At 46.4% G+C, this 15944-nt stretch overlaps 1 protein-coding gene across 1 annotated transcript in view; it reads right to left on the reverse strand.

Moving 5' to 3' along the window:
• Positions 1 to 15944, reverse strand: part of LOC147734710 (solute carrier family 23 member 1-like) — a 338504-nt gene that overhangs the window by 120183 nt on the left and 202377 nt on the right. Inside the window, exon 5 of the mRNA XM_086952993.1 lies at positions 8597 to 8778. Coding sequence (XP_086809119.1) covers positions 8597 to 8778 — 182 coding nt within the window. The remainder of the gene's footprint in view (positions 1 to 8596; positions 8779 to 15944) is intronic.

The raw sequence follows: 15944 nt of genomic DNA on the forward strand, positions 1-15944 counted from the left end.
CCCCACTGCGATGACCTTAGGGGCCAGTAAGGCGCGGCTCAATGCTATAAGACCTCCAACAAATCAGCCCCGCGCGCTCCACCCCACAATCCCCACATTACAGCTTCCCAAAACCTCAATCAATATCGTGCCACTGCTGCGGGTCCTTCGCCCCGGTGTCCGACCAGCGAGTCCATTCCGCCAAACCAGTTCAACACGCCTCCAGTATCTCTCCCGAGGTCTGCGGCGTCACAATAGGGCCCCGGGCTCCACCAAATTCCGATTGTCCTGTCTCAGAGCCCGTGCCCGGGTCCTCCGAGTCCGTACCCTTCCCAGACTGAGTCCTGGCGGTTCTAGATAAGTCCACCACCGCCTGTAGGGCCGCCTGCCTCTCCGCCTCCGTCTGCGACATCGATGGTTTCCCGGTCCTCCTGCGGTTCTTTCTGATCCGTTGGGACTGCCTGATCGGCTTCGCAACCTTAGCCTCTTCCTCCCTGGCCTTAGCACCGTCCGTTCCTGCCTTATAGGTGTCCCACCAGTCCCATGCGTCCGCGGAGGTCGTGAAGAATAAAGACTTCTCATCCACCACCACTCTTAGCTTGGCAGGAAACAACAGGGAGTACTTGATGCCTTCCTGGCGGAGCTCCCGCTTGAGGGACAGGAAGTTTGCCCGGAGTCGCTGGGTCTCAAACGTGTAGTCCGGGAACATGGTGACTCTGTTGTTTTCCACTTGAAAGGGCCCTGCCTCTCTCGCCCTCTGCAATAGCCAATCTCTGTCCCGGTAATGGAGCAACTTGAATACCACCGGGCGAGGAGGAAGGCCCAAGGCTGGCGGACGCGCCGGAACTCTATGTGCCCGCTCCAGGGAGAAAAAGGGGGACAGACCTTCTGGTGCCACCTCCGTCCGCAGCCAGTTATCCAAGTAGCCCACCATGTCGTCGCCTTCAATTTTCTCCGGCAGGCCCACTAGGCGTACGTTATTGCGCCTGTTCCTGTTTTCTGCATCCTCGGCCCTCCTTTCCAGCACCTTCAGACGGTCCATCACGTCGGCCATCTGGGCCTTCACCGTTGCCTGGGCCGGGGCTAAGTCCTTAACCGTGGCCTCCACGGATTTCACCCTGTCCTTAAGTTTGTCGTGGTCGGCCTTCAGGAGGCCCAAGCCCGTCGCCACCTGAGCTATATCTTGCTGCAGGGCATCCTTTGTGGTGGCGATGGCTTCCAGGATACGATCCTGCATCCGCTGTAACGCCGCTTGGTCTCTCTCCGCTCCTTCCGCTGCCTCAGTGTCGGTCGCGCCATCTCCCTTCCCCTTCGGCTTCCCCATCTGGGCCGGGATGGGCGGCGGTCCTCAAGTGTGTTCTTGGTCGCCCTCCGAGCGTCGCCGGGCACCGTCTTCCGGCCGGGTTCTCAGGCCCAGAAATGTCACCAAGAAGCAAGAAGCACCGAGCGGTCGCGGCCCGGCCAGCGCCAGTTGCGCCGGAGGTCCGGGGTTCTCGTCTCCGGGTCACTGTCGCACCGTTGTCGCCCCAATCAGGAGACGGCCCTCAACCACCGCCCAAGGGCGCGCCCAAAGTCCATCCGGCACCTGGGGAGAGGCGCGACGCGGCCGCCAACACCTCTAGCGTGTCCGGGAGCGGTCTTCAGTGGGTCTCCGGGCAGATGTTTCAGTCACAAGCGATCTCATGCCCTCGCCGCCATTTTGGGGTCCGCGACTTCTCGGCTGAGTTCAGCTTTCAAAGTTGAGATACTGCTGTGGGAAGGCTCGGTGTCGTCCTCCGTGGGTCCGGGACCCTCCGCAGTACCGTCCAGTACCGGATAGTGTCCTTTATTCCGGGGTTCGAATGAATTTTCAGGATATTTTCCGGGATCGGGCACGGAGCTCCGAGCTCACGCTGCCTACCTCCTCGGCATCCAAGCCACGCCCCCCCCGAGCCGTTTCCCTCATGGCGATACGACAAACAAAGGGACAGGTAGATGTGGGTTGTCCCCAAGCTGTTCCCCTCACGGCGAGTAGATATAGATGTTAAAGCTGGCCGTTTCGCTCACGGCGACAAAAAGGCAGTGACCAGCATGTCCCACGCTGCGGTGGAGTAGCGCGGAATATGAGGGCCTCTGGCAATGCGTAGTCATTGAGCCTTGCTTTCGGGTCCCACATCATTGTCAAGTCATGCAGGGATGTCCTTGAATCGGCGCTGTGACAACCTCGAAGGCGAATATGTTGTTTCCAACCGGTGCAAAGTAGGCCTTGCAGGGTTTTTGAAGAAAACAGCTGCAGAACCTCATTTCCAGGCCCAGGGTAGGAATTGCACCTCTTAGCAGAGCAGGACTCGCAGATGGCAGAGTCCAGCAGCTGAAGCAGAGTTGAAGTAAGAGTTTGATTTCCCTCAGACTTCAGAACAGGAGGCAAGCCAGCAAGCCCTTGGAGTCACTTGGTTCTAGAGATGTAGTGATTCAGGTCCAGTCCTTCTCACCACTAGGCAAAGGGAAGTAGGGCAGGCACAGCAGGAGTCCAGCAAATCCAGCAGGGTATCAGTCCTTCCAGCAGCACAGCAGTCCTTCTTGGCAGAGTGTCCTCAGGCCCAGGGAAAACTGAATTATTGGTTTCAGGGTCCATTACTTATACCCAGTTGTGCTATTGAAGTGGGGAAGACTTCAAAGAGAATCCTTAAAGTACACAAGGTTCCTTCCCTTCCTGCCATGGCTCCAGACTCAATACAGGGGGGAATTCAGCTCTTTGTGTGGGGACAGGCACAGCCCTATTTAGGTTCAAGTGTCAGCTGCACCCTTCCATCTAGCCCAGGAAGGACCATCAGCCTGGTGATGGCCATCAGGATGTGAATGTGACACCTCAGCTTCCTTTGTGTGTTACTGTCTAGAGGAATGCACAAAGCTCAGCTGTCATTCACCTCAGACGTGTATCCAGAGACAGGCAGAGGCACAGAATGGTTAAAGTAAGAAAATGGCAACTTTCTAAAAGTGGCAATTTTAGACTTACAATTTAAAATTCAACTTCACCATGAGTTGTGATTTTCAATTGAGAGTCCAGAGACACCAAATTCTAAATTTATATCTTGTCCCATTTGGAAATTATACTTATAAGATGCAATAAGGCAATCCCAATGTTAACATATGGGCAAGATAGGCACCCTAACCTTGGGGCTGTCCAGGGCTTAACTTAGGGGTGACTTATATTTATTCAAAAGGAAGGTATGGGCCTGGCAAGTTAGTTAACTTGCCAGGTCATAATGATAGTTTAAAACTGCACACACAGGCTCTGCAGTGGCAGGCCTGGACATGTTTAAAGGACTACTGAAGTGGGTGGCTGTTAGACTTGGCCCTTTTTGCAGGGTCATCTCTGAACCTGTTGCCTCCCTCCTGTATTTTGTCTGACGTTTTTGTTGGTTTTATGACTCTGGGCACTTTACCACTGTTGATCAGTGCTAAAGTGCATATGCTCGCCCTATTGAAAATTGATGTATGGATTAGTGACTCCATGATTGGTTGGTTTGATTTACTTGTCAGACCTTAGTACAGTGCACTGAGTGTGCCCAGGGCCTGTAAATCAAATGCTGCCGGTGGGCCTGCAGCACTGGTTGGGCCACCCACAGAAGCAGCCTGTAAAAGTGTGTCTCAGGTCTGCCATTGCAGAGCCTGTGTGCAGTCTGGTACTGCCATGTTGACTGGGCAAGTGCACCCACTTGCCAGTCCCTAAGCCTTCCCTTTTCTGCATATTAGTCACCCCTATGGTAGGCCCAAGGGCAGGGTGCATTGTAGGAAAAGGTAGGACAAACCCTGATGTGTGTGGCATGTCCTAATAGTGAATTACAGCCATTTTCATTTTTCACTCTTGCAAGGCTACCTGCTCCTCATTGGCCAGAATGGGAAGTTTGATTATTACATCTTATAATCCTAACTGACTCAGGGAACTGGGTAGAAATTCGAGTTTCGTATGCCTGAACTCAGAATGATAAAATACATATTTTAGTGAAGTTGGTTTTACATTCAGTGATTGAAAATACATCTTTTAGAAAGTAGGTATTTTCTTGTCTAACCATCCAAGCCTACCTCTGCTAGGTTGTGTATTCCTTGTCTGGGGCTGGGGATTCCAGGAGACTGGGTGAGTCAGCACAGGGCTGAATAGAGAGATCTGCATGTAGATGGGAGGGAAGAGTTGCACCTGGGACCTGAATAGGGCTGTGCCTTCCATCCACAATGCTGGCTCCACCTCCTGTGGTGTGTCTGATGTCCCTGCCCTGCACTGTGAAAGGAAAGAAGGAGTCTTGTCAACAAAGTGCTCCAGGACTGACCAGAACTGGTTTGGACTTGGCAAAGGCCTCTCTGCCTTCACAAAACAAAGAGAAACTGTGTATAAAAAGGGGGACCCAGACCCCAGAACTTTAGATCACTTTTGGGAAACAAGAAGAAACCTTTGCTTAGGAGAGGAACCAGAGAGACTGAGGAGAGACTATCCCTAAGCTGAAGTGCTGTTTGGGGGATTGGCCTGCATTGGTTGCCTGACTGCCAAAGAAAGGAGAGAGGAACTTTGTGTGAACTTCCATTAACTTGTGAAGGATCTCCAAGGGCTTGAGAAAGTGCTTGCCTCCTGCTGAAGTCCCAGGGACAAGAGACTTCAACCACCAGCTCCCCAAGAGTTATTTGGAAGTGCCTGCAGTTGTGCTGGGTTTTCTGAGGGAAAGGAGCTGGAAGCGCGACTCACGAAGGAGAAGCGTGTCGCCGAACTGCCACAGTCGCTTCATAATGCGAAAGCGCCTCGCATCGCCGGAGAAGAGGATCGACGTCGCACTAGACGCCACCATTTCATTGGAGAATCGTGTCGCAGCCATTGTTGTTGCATCGCTGGGAAAGCGTGTTGCCGCTGCACGCTGTCGCATTGTTGCCGAAGCGCCTCACATCGCCGGAGAAGAGGATCGACGGCGCATCAGATGCCGCCGCATCACCGTGTGTCAGACGCCTCGATCCCATATCCTCGGGGTTGTGTTGATGCTCAAAGGGGGCCCACGTCTGAATCGACCCAAGTCTGGAATATGTATGTACACACAGACTATTGAGACAATTGAGCGGGGAAGGAAAGGGTAGGAACTGCGGGGAGGGAGATCTGTGAAGAATAAAATAAAACACCATAAGATTTCTGCTCTCAATTCTCTTTGCTGATAATGACATTCAAGTACACCTATTACTCCTACCTGAAACAATAAAAGGTGAAGCAATAAACAGCAGAAGAGAGTAGAGGGTATTGGCACAGTCAGAACAGAAACTCTATTGATTTACACAAAATAAGAAAACATATAGGAGAGTGATTCTGGTTACCCCTCTCCTTATTTCTTCACTAAACCCCCTGTGGTGTATTAAACTCCTACCAAGGGTACATATCCTGTAATTTGTCTCTGCCTGGTTAATGCCTTCAGTATTCCCCTCTAAGCCTTCTCTCTCCTGTGATGCACATAAAAAGAAGAACAAAAAAAATACTGTGCAAATAGTCTGTCTTGACACTTTAAAATAAGCAATGAGTAATCATAAATCCATATAAAATGAGGAAATGTTAAATCACATTGCCTATTGTCCAGAATGCAGATTATTATGTGGGCGGCAAATGCAAAACACACAGCCCAGCTTCAAATAGGGAGCTGTGTTTCAGATGCCCCCAAAAGGCTCAAATCAACACAATATAATGTCACGGAAAATCCGACTGAAATACCACTACAGCCGGGATATTCGCGGATGCTTTAATCCTCCCTGCATGACACCGACTCATCCGAGTGGTTTCTCCAACAGGGAGAGAGCAATCCAAGTGCCTAACATGGCACCTAAACTCCTCTGCAAGAGACCGTTACAACACACGTTTCATCCAACAGATGAATTTCCAGGGAACCAAAGAACAAAGCACCTTGGTTTAAAGAAACGGCGGTACGGAAGGAATGTGCCTACTGCACTCTTACCGCCCAACAAAGCCAGTTACGAGACGTCCTCTCTCGTGACCCTGGTCGAATTATCGGCAACGTGATCTGGAGTCTGGTGTCTTTATCCAGGCTTCCGGTGTTCCTTCCGAGCCACACAAAATGTTACCCGCATAGCATGCCGGTAACTGTAGTTCTGTCATGGTCCCGCTATTGCCGGTTTTGCCTAGGAGGGCAGATAGTGTTGTTTACCGGCACCATGAATCTGACACCGTGAAGCATGTTGCATGGCCTGTCGCAGCTCAGAAGAATCGTTGAGTCACCGCACGGCAGTTGGGCGTGCACGCATCGTGCCACATAGCAGAGAAGACCCCATCTTTGTTTCATTGCACCGGATCTTCATCGCATCACGGCGTTGCGGGCCGCATCGCCACGGAAGCGCAGTAAGAAACCGACGCATCACCTCCCCTCGCAGAGAAGAACCGTTGCATCCGCTACGCATCAGTAGGGACCCGACGCATCAGTCTTCTTGCGTGTACATTGAACTCAAAGTGTCGCATTTTACATCTAAAGAGAACTAAGCTATTTCTACCATTTTTAAAGTACAGTATTGTGGATTTTTGTCATTTGTGGTCTTGTGTTAAGTCTATATAAAAATACTTATTTTTATACTGCAACTTGTGTGGTGTCCATCTGTAGTGTTGTCATTGGGTTACTGTATGTGTTCACAAATGCTTTACACACTGCCTCTGAGATAAGCCTGTCTGCTTGTGCCAAGCTACCAAGGGGGTGAGCATGGGTTATTTTAGGAGTGTACCCCCTTACCCTGACTAGACGCAAGGGACCCTACCTCTGCCAACTAGAGACCCCCAAATCTAAAAGTGCCACAATCAGTGCCTTCTAAGTAACTTAAATATACCAATTGTGGATCAGCCAATGTTAACGTATTTTAGGGAAAGGGCACATGCCTTTTAGCATGGATCAGCAATGGTTAAGATCCCAGAATCCTAAAGCTAGCAAAAATGAAGTCAGCAAAGCAGGATATCAGAGGGCCAAATATTTTGGGGAAACCAAGCATAGGAGGCCTGGTCTAACATAATGTTTGCATATATTTGACTTAAGCTGATTATGGCTTCATCTGGGTCCAATTATCTCATGATGACATGATGAACACAATCAAATGCACAGGTAGTATCAATGAATGCAAGATGAAGGAATTATCTTTCAACCTAAGTATATTTTTCAATTAAAGATTATGGTTTAGGCTTTGCTCTACAGCGCCCAAACATTTCTTAAATCCGTAATGGACATCTGATCATATGGAATATTTCACCACCCATGAGTCCAGTGTCTCTTGTAGAATTCTCCCCTGTAGCTTGACAGGTGAATCTAAAAGGGAAGTGGACTGACAGCATTCATGGTTGGCCCTATTTCATTTTTATGAATAGGGACTATTATTGATTGGGTCCATGTTAGTGGCAAATGTCCTGCAGTAACAGTCCTAAGGACTCAAGTAAAAATTGGTGCCCACAGTTTAATATTGCATTTAAAAATGTCTACATGGACACAATCTGAACCTGGCGCTTGTCCTAAGCTACTTTTATTTATAGCAGCACGTACATCTTCCATAAAAAATAGAATTGTGGTGCGTTTGAGCTCCTCATTACTATTACTATCTACTTTAGTTGTTAATTGTTCCTGCTTTGAGTCAAAAATATTACTAACATGATTAACCCAATCTGAGGCAGGAATATAACACTCAGTACTGAACCCTACAGCTTCGCAAAAAAATGGGGCAATATCAGTTTTCCTGAATAGGGTACAGTTTTTAATCTCACTACCTGTAACCAAATTCTCCCAAGCTTCCTCTCTAATTCAGTTTCCCCTGGATTGAAATACCCATTTATTCTTGTAAGGCAACATACCTCCTCACACTCCTACAGAGTTGCTCGTAAAGCAGTCATCAACTTTTTGTGTTCATACGTACAACTATCCTTGATATTTTCCATTGACTTGCCTCTCGTTCTCATAAGGAAGGTCTTAATGGAACTACACTACATTAAGGAGATTCTATCACTGCTATCACTCACATCTTCCTCTAAACATAATTTACGTTCTGTGTAACCAAGGTCGATAGAAACACAGCACCGTCTATGATTGCCCATTGGATGCTTCTTCAGTGGTTCCTAATTGTCTATGTCATTCACAAAGTATATAGGTTTATCCACGTTTGGATCCAACCAAACACCCCACACAGTCGAGTTATAGTCACTCAGGCAATTCACCTACCCACAAACAATATCAGTTAGATTAGTTGAACTCAACACAAAATCAATGGTACCACTAAAGGTAGGGATAGTAATACTGGGGATATCACATATTGTGTTTACAAAGACAAAAGTATATTAAATATATAAATCACTAAGTACAAATTACGTGTAAAGTTCTTCTCTTTAGTCAATAACATGGTTAATACGATTGGTTTCTCCTGTGGCTTGAAGGAATAAATAGAACTGCAATGTTATCCCCTTTAGGGTTTGGTCAGGAGGAATCACTTTTTTATTCTTGTATATACGATTCATGGAGCAATATATTCCACCATGGCACACATATTTCATGTGCTTTTAGGGGGGGGGGTAAGATGTACACAATGGTCCTTTGAACCTGGAAAGGATGGATAAGAGGCAAGTGGTAAAACTTACATGGCTGAGATCCCCCAGTGTGAACCGGCGTCATTGCCTGCAGACTCGAAGAGAGGCAAAGCAATAAGACAGATGGTTGGGGCGATTGTCAATGGTCCAATGAAGCGCATGAGGAGTCCAATCAGACCAGTGAATCCCACGAAGATTTGGAAACAGGAAGCAACCATGACGGCACCTTGAATCTGGGAATGGTGTGCAAGTGGGAAGAATGCAAGAGAGGAAATTGTGGGAGAGAGGTTTAATGAGTTTGAATGGGAGTAGGCCAGAATAGGATAGAGAAAGAACAAGGTGGAGGAGAAGACAGAAAGATAAACACAAGGCATAAGGAAGAGTAAACGAAGAATATGGAGTAAAGTAAGAATGTTAGCAAGCATCATTCATCAAAGGGAGTGCATAAATGAAGATGAGTTTTCAGCATGGCATGAGAACGATAATGATTAGAGAGGAAAAGAGGAGGTAAGAGGCAAGAAGGATTGGTTCATTGTGAAAGGGAAGAAACAAAGATTGAATTGAAGTGAGTAAAGGCAAGATTAGATTAAAAGTAGGAACATCATTTTTGAAAAGGAAAAGAGCCAATTGGAGCAGTTTGAAGATGAGAGAGTGGTATAAGGGGAACATGAGAAAAAGGAATTTGGAAAGGGAACAAGAACATTCAAATTACAAACGAAAACAAATTGAACACACTTATACTCTCAGTAACCAAACAAGGTCAACTTCAGTCCTCTCCTTGTGATGCCAGAAATCCCTTGTACTCCATGTATCTCTACATCTTAACTTGAAGTCTCTGCCCTTTTTGTTAACTCATTCCTTAGCTGAAGCCCCTGTTGTTCCTGTACCCAAACCATACGCCATTGAGTTCTGTTTATGTACCTAACCAATCCTACCATTCACTTCATTCTCTTCATGTACAAAAGTATCACCTTTTTATCTTAGCTTCTCCTTTCAATACATATGCTCTTGTATTCCGGCATGCCAATAGGCCTCACAAACTATAGTCACCTCTCACTTCTAACTTGTATTCACTTTCCACCTCAACTTCAATCATTTTTTTAAAAATCTGTTTAATGACTTTTGTTGTTATTATTACATTATGCATCACAATAAATCAGCAAACAGTCTGATCAGCTGTCTCAAGTAGTAATGCATTCTATCATGGCTTTGGGAATATGGTGGATCTCATCTATGGATCTTCTTTAATAGGAACATAGCAACAGTAAAAAATACCCAATTTGTAATGGCACATGTAGACTCAGTATAAATAAATAATTATAAAGTTGTTGAGGGGGCAACAAGTACTGCAGTTAGCATGCTAGTGACAAGCAACGACCTATACATCAACTCTAACTAGGGCCCAACAGACCTCTCCAAACAACTCTCTATTTTGTCAAAGAACTAATGCTAACCACATGGCCAATCATCACCGTAGACGAAACTGCCACCAGTTTGAAGTCAATCCATTAAGGGTCCCCGTCGAAACCCTGACTCCAATAGGCTGTCTCCAAAAGACTGCAACCTATCAGCGCAATGCTCAAACCCATTCTGAATGTCTCCCATTCTTCTGCGACCTTCCCAGATGCTTGAAAACATGCAATTGTACTCCCATTACTGAAGAAACTCACTGTGGACTTTTCAATGCTCACCATCTACAGGCCAATTTACATACTACCCACCTCACCAAATACCTCATTGATCACCAACTCCTCAACACCAATCAGTCTGGTTTCAGACCCAACCACAGCATGGAAACTGCCCACATCGCAGAGAACTGACAAGATTGAAATTGTAATCTTTGAGAAGGGTAATAGAGCAAGGATCAACACCCATCTCCAACGACCACGCCAAGAACCATCATCAACAGCAAACTTAACATGACCGCCAAAGTCAATGCCTTTACTGTCTCATGTTTCCATACCCTGAAGATGTGGAGGAAGATTTTCAAATGGCTCCTTATAAGCACCTGGAAACTCGTCACACATGCCCTGATCACAAACAAGTCGGGATACTGGTACGCCCTTTATACCCAGATCAACAAAATAACTCACCAGAAGGCAGCAGACCATTCAGAACTCGGCTGTCAGAATCACTCTCAACCTCCGATGCCGAACTCACTTCACACCACACCAGAAGGAGCTCCACTGCCAACATTTCGGAGTTAGCTCACCTACTCAGGTCAGAGTGGCATCTATGATTCGGAGCAGAGGATCCAGATCGCCATTGCCGAGCCATCATCGTGGCCAAATTCAGAAACCTATTGCCAGCAGGACTGTTGCTCAGTTTGGCTATTAAGCTCATCAGACAGGCCTCGGGTGTATGCACCACCCCTTCACATGAACTTAGTGATATCCCTCTAGTGTAACTGAATTTTAAGCAAGTATAAAGATATTATCAGCATCACAAAGACCACATATAGCACAACCTTAATGAGGTTTCGCCTCCTAGAGGACATGCAAGTCATGTGGTGGTAGTTAAACTGAGTGAATTTGAATATACATTCCTAGAGACTCTTTTAACATAATGTACCACCCTATCCCATTCTTTGGTCAACAGTTCCATACCCAGGTTAGTTTCCCATTTGGTTTTAGTCTGCGTCAAAGGAGATTTAGTCATATTAAGTAGTGATTTGTGGTCATATTAGGTTGTGTATGACAAGTGAAAAACCCCATGTGTCATCGGCTCAGTGGCATAGGATCCCCAGCAGCATCTGACATTATGGGATAGCGTTGGACAAGTCATGAACTGAGGGAGTGGCAACCCAGATTTATCCTCAAGTCGGTTAGAGTGAGAAGTCGTCTTGCCCTGTGTAGGTCAGCAAGCGCTAGTAACCCAGACTCCATTCAACAGTTCATTTGGTAACTCCACCAATGGTTAAGTGTGTGCATAAAATGACTATTGACCATCTTAAAAACACATTAAATCCAGCATCTCAATGCCATATCTATTAGGAGGTTTGCCATGCCTTTCCCTCGACTTGGCTACATGAGTTATGCTAATAACCTACCCCGCTACTAACCTACCCCTGACCAATGAAGCACACAGTTGACCCAGGTCTTGCAGATGACCCTGCTATGTAAGGAAAATCCACTCATTTAACCATTTGGACGCTAAGGGAATTCAGCTCATTTAATGAGATTTCCATTGAAATGAATGGGCAGTGCATGACAAGTTACCCTTGTCATTAGCATCCAAGTGGTTAAGATGGCCTCCGTGGTACTGTGACAGTCTTTCCTCTCTGTTTGTGGCTCGTGATTCATTCCCTGCACCATGGTCATGCCCATGATCACTTCCCATTTCTAAGGTGACTGGTGACTTGGAATGGGGCGCACCCTTTTACGAGCTGTCTTGATGATACAGGGAAAGAAAGCAAAGTAGACCGGTGTGCACAGTGTCTGGGAGGGATGAGAAAGCCCTTTAAGGGAAGACACTTAGCCGGGTCCCAACCAGTGCTGAAGGTGGAATAGAGGGTTAAGACTATTTTTTGTCTTAAGTCGATGAATGATAGAGGCACTTTTACAAGGGCTCGACTTGTCTCAGGGCATGTTCATTTTCAACCAGACAGAAACTACATATCATGATTTTATTCATTTGTCCGTAGGAAGCAATTGAGGAGATGGCACACGCCTATTCCGGTCACTAGAATGTTGTGTAAACCCCTGCATTCTTCAATCTGGTCTTCTGTGAGCTAAGCCACAACCAAATAGTCATTGAACCCGAGGTGGCCCTTAACTCTCAAGGTGGAACCTAGATCCAGCAATGTCACATACTTTGGGAAATAATTAAAGCAGGTGTCAGCTGTGATGCCTTGAAAAGTCCTTTGTGACCATCCACAACACATCAACTGACATGTTAAGGACATCCATTCTCATTGAGTCGCTTGTCCTCCATAGTGGTCCTCTTTCAAATTTTGGACAGGGGGTAACTTAAGCTCACTGGCCCAAATATTTTTGGTATTTAATTTCAAGTTGGATCGGAGTCCTTCTGGTTCCGATACTATCCATTGTCCCAGAGGTCTGCATCTCCAGGGAGTCTCCTGTGAGACTAGACAACCCCTCTTTGCTACATGATGGCCTCCTAACAGGACCTAATTCTTTCTGAAATGCTATTTGAGTTTATACTTATATGAAAAACACAGGAACTCACATACTCTATACAAATACTCAACAAAAAGATGTTATAGGTCCCGTAGTGTAACATTCCAGAGATCTACCCTAAACCACACATGCTATTCCTTTTGCTAGTTGGTGTGTTAGCTGGTATGTTAATACCATAGGCTTTTCCATTAGCTGACTGATCTAAATTTGGGCCAATACTGAACTATACAAATGTGCATGTGCTGCACTGAGTATGGAAGAATGAAATGCTGGTTCACATGACTTTGTGGATCTCTTGAATCTTACCTCATGCCTCCTCCAGAAAGATCGGTAATCCATCACATTCCCAACACTCTAAACTACAGTGATGACATCCTCGTCTATGGAGAAACAATGCAAGAAAACGACACAGTGCTGGACCGAGTCTGTCATGCTCTAGTGGATACCAATCTCACTTTAAACAAAGACAAATGTGAATTTCACAAATCCACACTGAAATTCTTCGGACACATCTGCTCAGGCGCTGGCATGAAACCTGATCCGGAAAAGATTGCAGCTTTGATTGATACACCAAGGCCACGAGACGCTGGGGATGTGCGTTCACTTTTAGGCATGGCAAGCTACTGTGCACGCTATATCAAGCATTATGCCACTATCAGTTACCCTCTGAGAAAGCCGACCAAACAAGGCCACCCATTCCAATGGACCACGAGATGTGATCAAGCCGTTCACGCGATCAAAGCTGCGGTTGAATCTGCCAACAACCTTGCATATTTTAATCCTCGACAAAAAACTGAAATCACAGTGGACGCGAGTCCCATAGGTCTTGGAGCTATATTAGCTCAATATGACAGAGAGAGTGATCAGCGGTATATTGTAGCATATGCCAGTCGGAGTCTCACGGACACAGAGAGCGCATACTCTCAGGCCGAAAAGGAAAAGCCTGGCGGTAGTCTGGGCCTGCGAACATTTTCACATCTTTATTTACGGAAAACACTTCACACTTATCACGGACCACCAGGCCCTGATCACCATCTTGGGAAATCCCCAAAGCCAAAAGGCCACCCAGAATAGAGCGTTGGTGCATCTGCCTTCAAGAGCATACCTATACCATCATCCACAAACTGGGAAAAGCTGCAAATGCAGCTGACTATATGTCCAGACATCCCAAGGCAACGTCCAAATCCAATCCGCCATTAGCTGAGGAATACATCCATTTTGTAGTGGCTCAAGCCAAGCCACCCGCAGTGCTGCTGGAGGCCATCCTTGATGCTACCAATCAAGATGCCACACTACAAAATGTACAACATCGCGTTCTGACAAACAGCTGGAGGCATCTGGAGGAATCCGGACAGAGTGAACAAATTGACAGTCATAAACTGTCCTCTTTCAGACATGTGAAGGATGAACTGTCCATCACCTCGGATTGTCTTGTACTAAGAGGTAAATGGATCATCATTCCAAAACAGTTGCGCCAACCAGTCATCAACCCAGTGCATGGAGGGCACAGAGGTATTGTATCCATGAAGAGAGTGCTGCGGGGGAGAGTCGGGTTCCCTACGCTTGATCAGATGGTTGAACTTACACTGAAAGACTGCCCACAATGTCAGTTAGTAAGTCGAGAGGATCCACCTGCGCCTCTCCAAATGTCTGAACTGCCGGATGGTGTTTGGCATCATGTCACAGTAGACATATTTGGACCATTACAATCTGGCAAGTATATTCTGGTCATAATGGACGAATACTCACGTTTCCCAATTGCGCAACTCATAGCGTCAACCAAAGCTGCTACCATCATACCTGTACTGGATGAGGTTTTTGCAGCATGCGGATACCAAAGATAGTGAAAACAGATAATAGCCACCATTCAATGGGCAAGAATTTGCCGCATTTGCCAACCACCTGAATTTCAGACCCCGGAAGATTACTCCCTTGAGGCCACAGGCCAATGGAATTGTGGAAAGATTTATGGGCACTCTAAAGAAAACCATCCAGCAGGCTGAAGTTTCAAAGTGTGATGTGCAAGTGGCTTTAAATGAGGTATCAAGAGCTTATCGAACTACACCACATGCTATCACAGGCAGATGTCCTGCAGCTCTAATGTTTGGTCGCACAGTGCGCACAAGAATACCAGCTTGGGAAGAAGTAGCTAGTGGTATTCATCAAGACTCTGAGCACGAAGAATTAGCAGCAAGAGGCAACCTGAAAAATGAGAAGATGAAGGACTACGCAGACAGAGGGAGAAAAGCTGCACAGCCATCCATCCAGGAGGGAGACTGGGTATTGGTGCGGCAAGAACAACAGAGAAATGCAGACAGTCGATATCATGCATACCCACTGTTGGTGACAAAACAAAAAGGGACCATGATCACGGCTGCGTCAGAGGACAAGAGGATCACAAGGAATGTGACGCATTTTCAGAAATACATGCCCAATGTCAGAGAACCGTTGACTACACCCGCAGTGTGATAAGGGGAGACGCACCTGAGTCAGTAAGTGATCATCGACCGTCCACGTCTCCTGATGAAGGGGAGCAGGTGACTCAAGAGGTAGCTCTCCGGCCGCAGCAAACTCATCGAATACCCGTTCCCCTGATTAAAGAACTGTAACTATGATGTTTTCTCTTATTATTTACTCTGGTACACACAGACACATCTGAGGTATTTCAAGTTGTTTAAGAAGGGAGAAGATGTAATATTGTGGGACGTGCTGGGCGCTAGGACGAGCACATGAGGTTGAGAGGTGGGAGGAGAATGGGTGGCGGAAGAGGAGGAGTGAGGGAGGGCAAATTAGAGCAGATCAGAGGTTGTGTTTGAATAAAGCTCCCACTACAGAAATGTGTCGGTGTTGTGTATACATGCGCAACAACACTACAATAGAGACCTCCAATTAGGGCAACAACTGAACATTATAATATGCTGCATTTTCTATGCTAGCTGTTCTATGCAATTGGAATATAATTAACTCTACCTTTACTGATATTTATGCAATGAATTAACAGATTCTGACATTTAGAAATTTGAGATCTTTTTCTACCCATGTGTTTTAAAACTGCTTTGAGATAGTTATTGATCGAAATACATATTTCTCTTAATAAAAATGCAATTAAATGAAGAAGACATTTAGTACGAATAGAGAGCTCAACACAGCCACCATGCATTTCACTTCTCAGCTACTACACTTTCCCCAACCACACGTCTGTTAGCTTCTGTTGTGTTGGTAGCCAAATCCCAGGGCCTGTTTCTTATCCACCTTTGATT

This window comes from Lissotriton vulgaris, chromosome 1_2, assembly GCF_964263255.1.
Source record: "Lissotriton vulgaris chromosome 1_2, aLisVul1.2, whole genome shotgun sequence".
NCBI classification, from domain to species: domain Eukaryota; kingdom Metazoa; phylum Chordata; class Amphibia; order Caudata; family Salamandridae; genus Lissotriton; species Lissotriton vulgaris.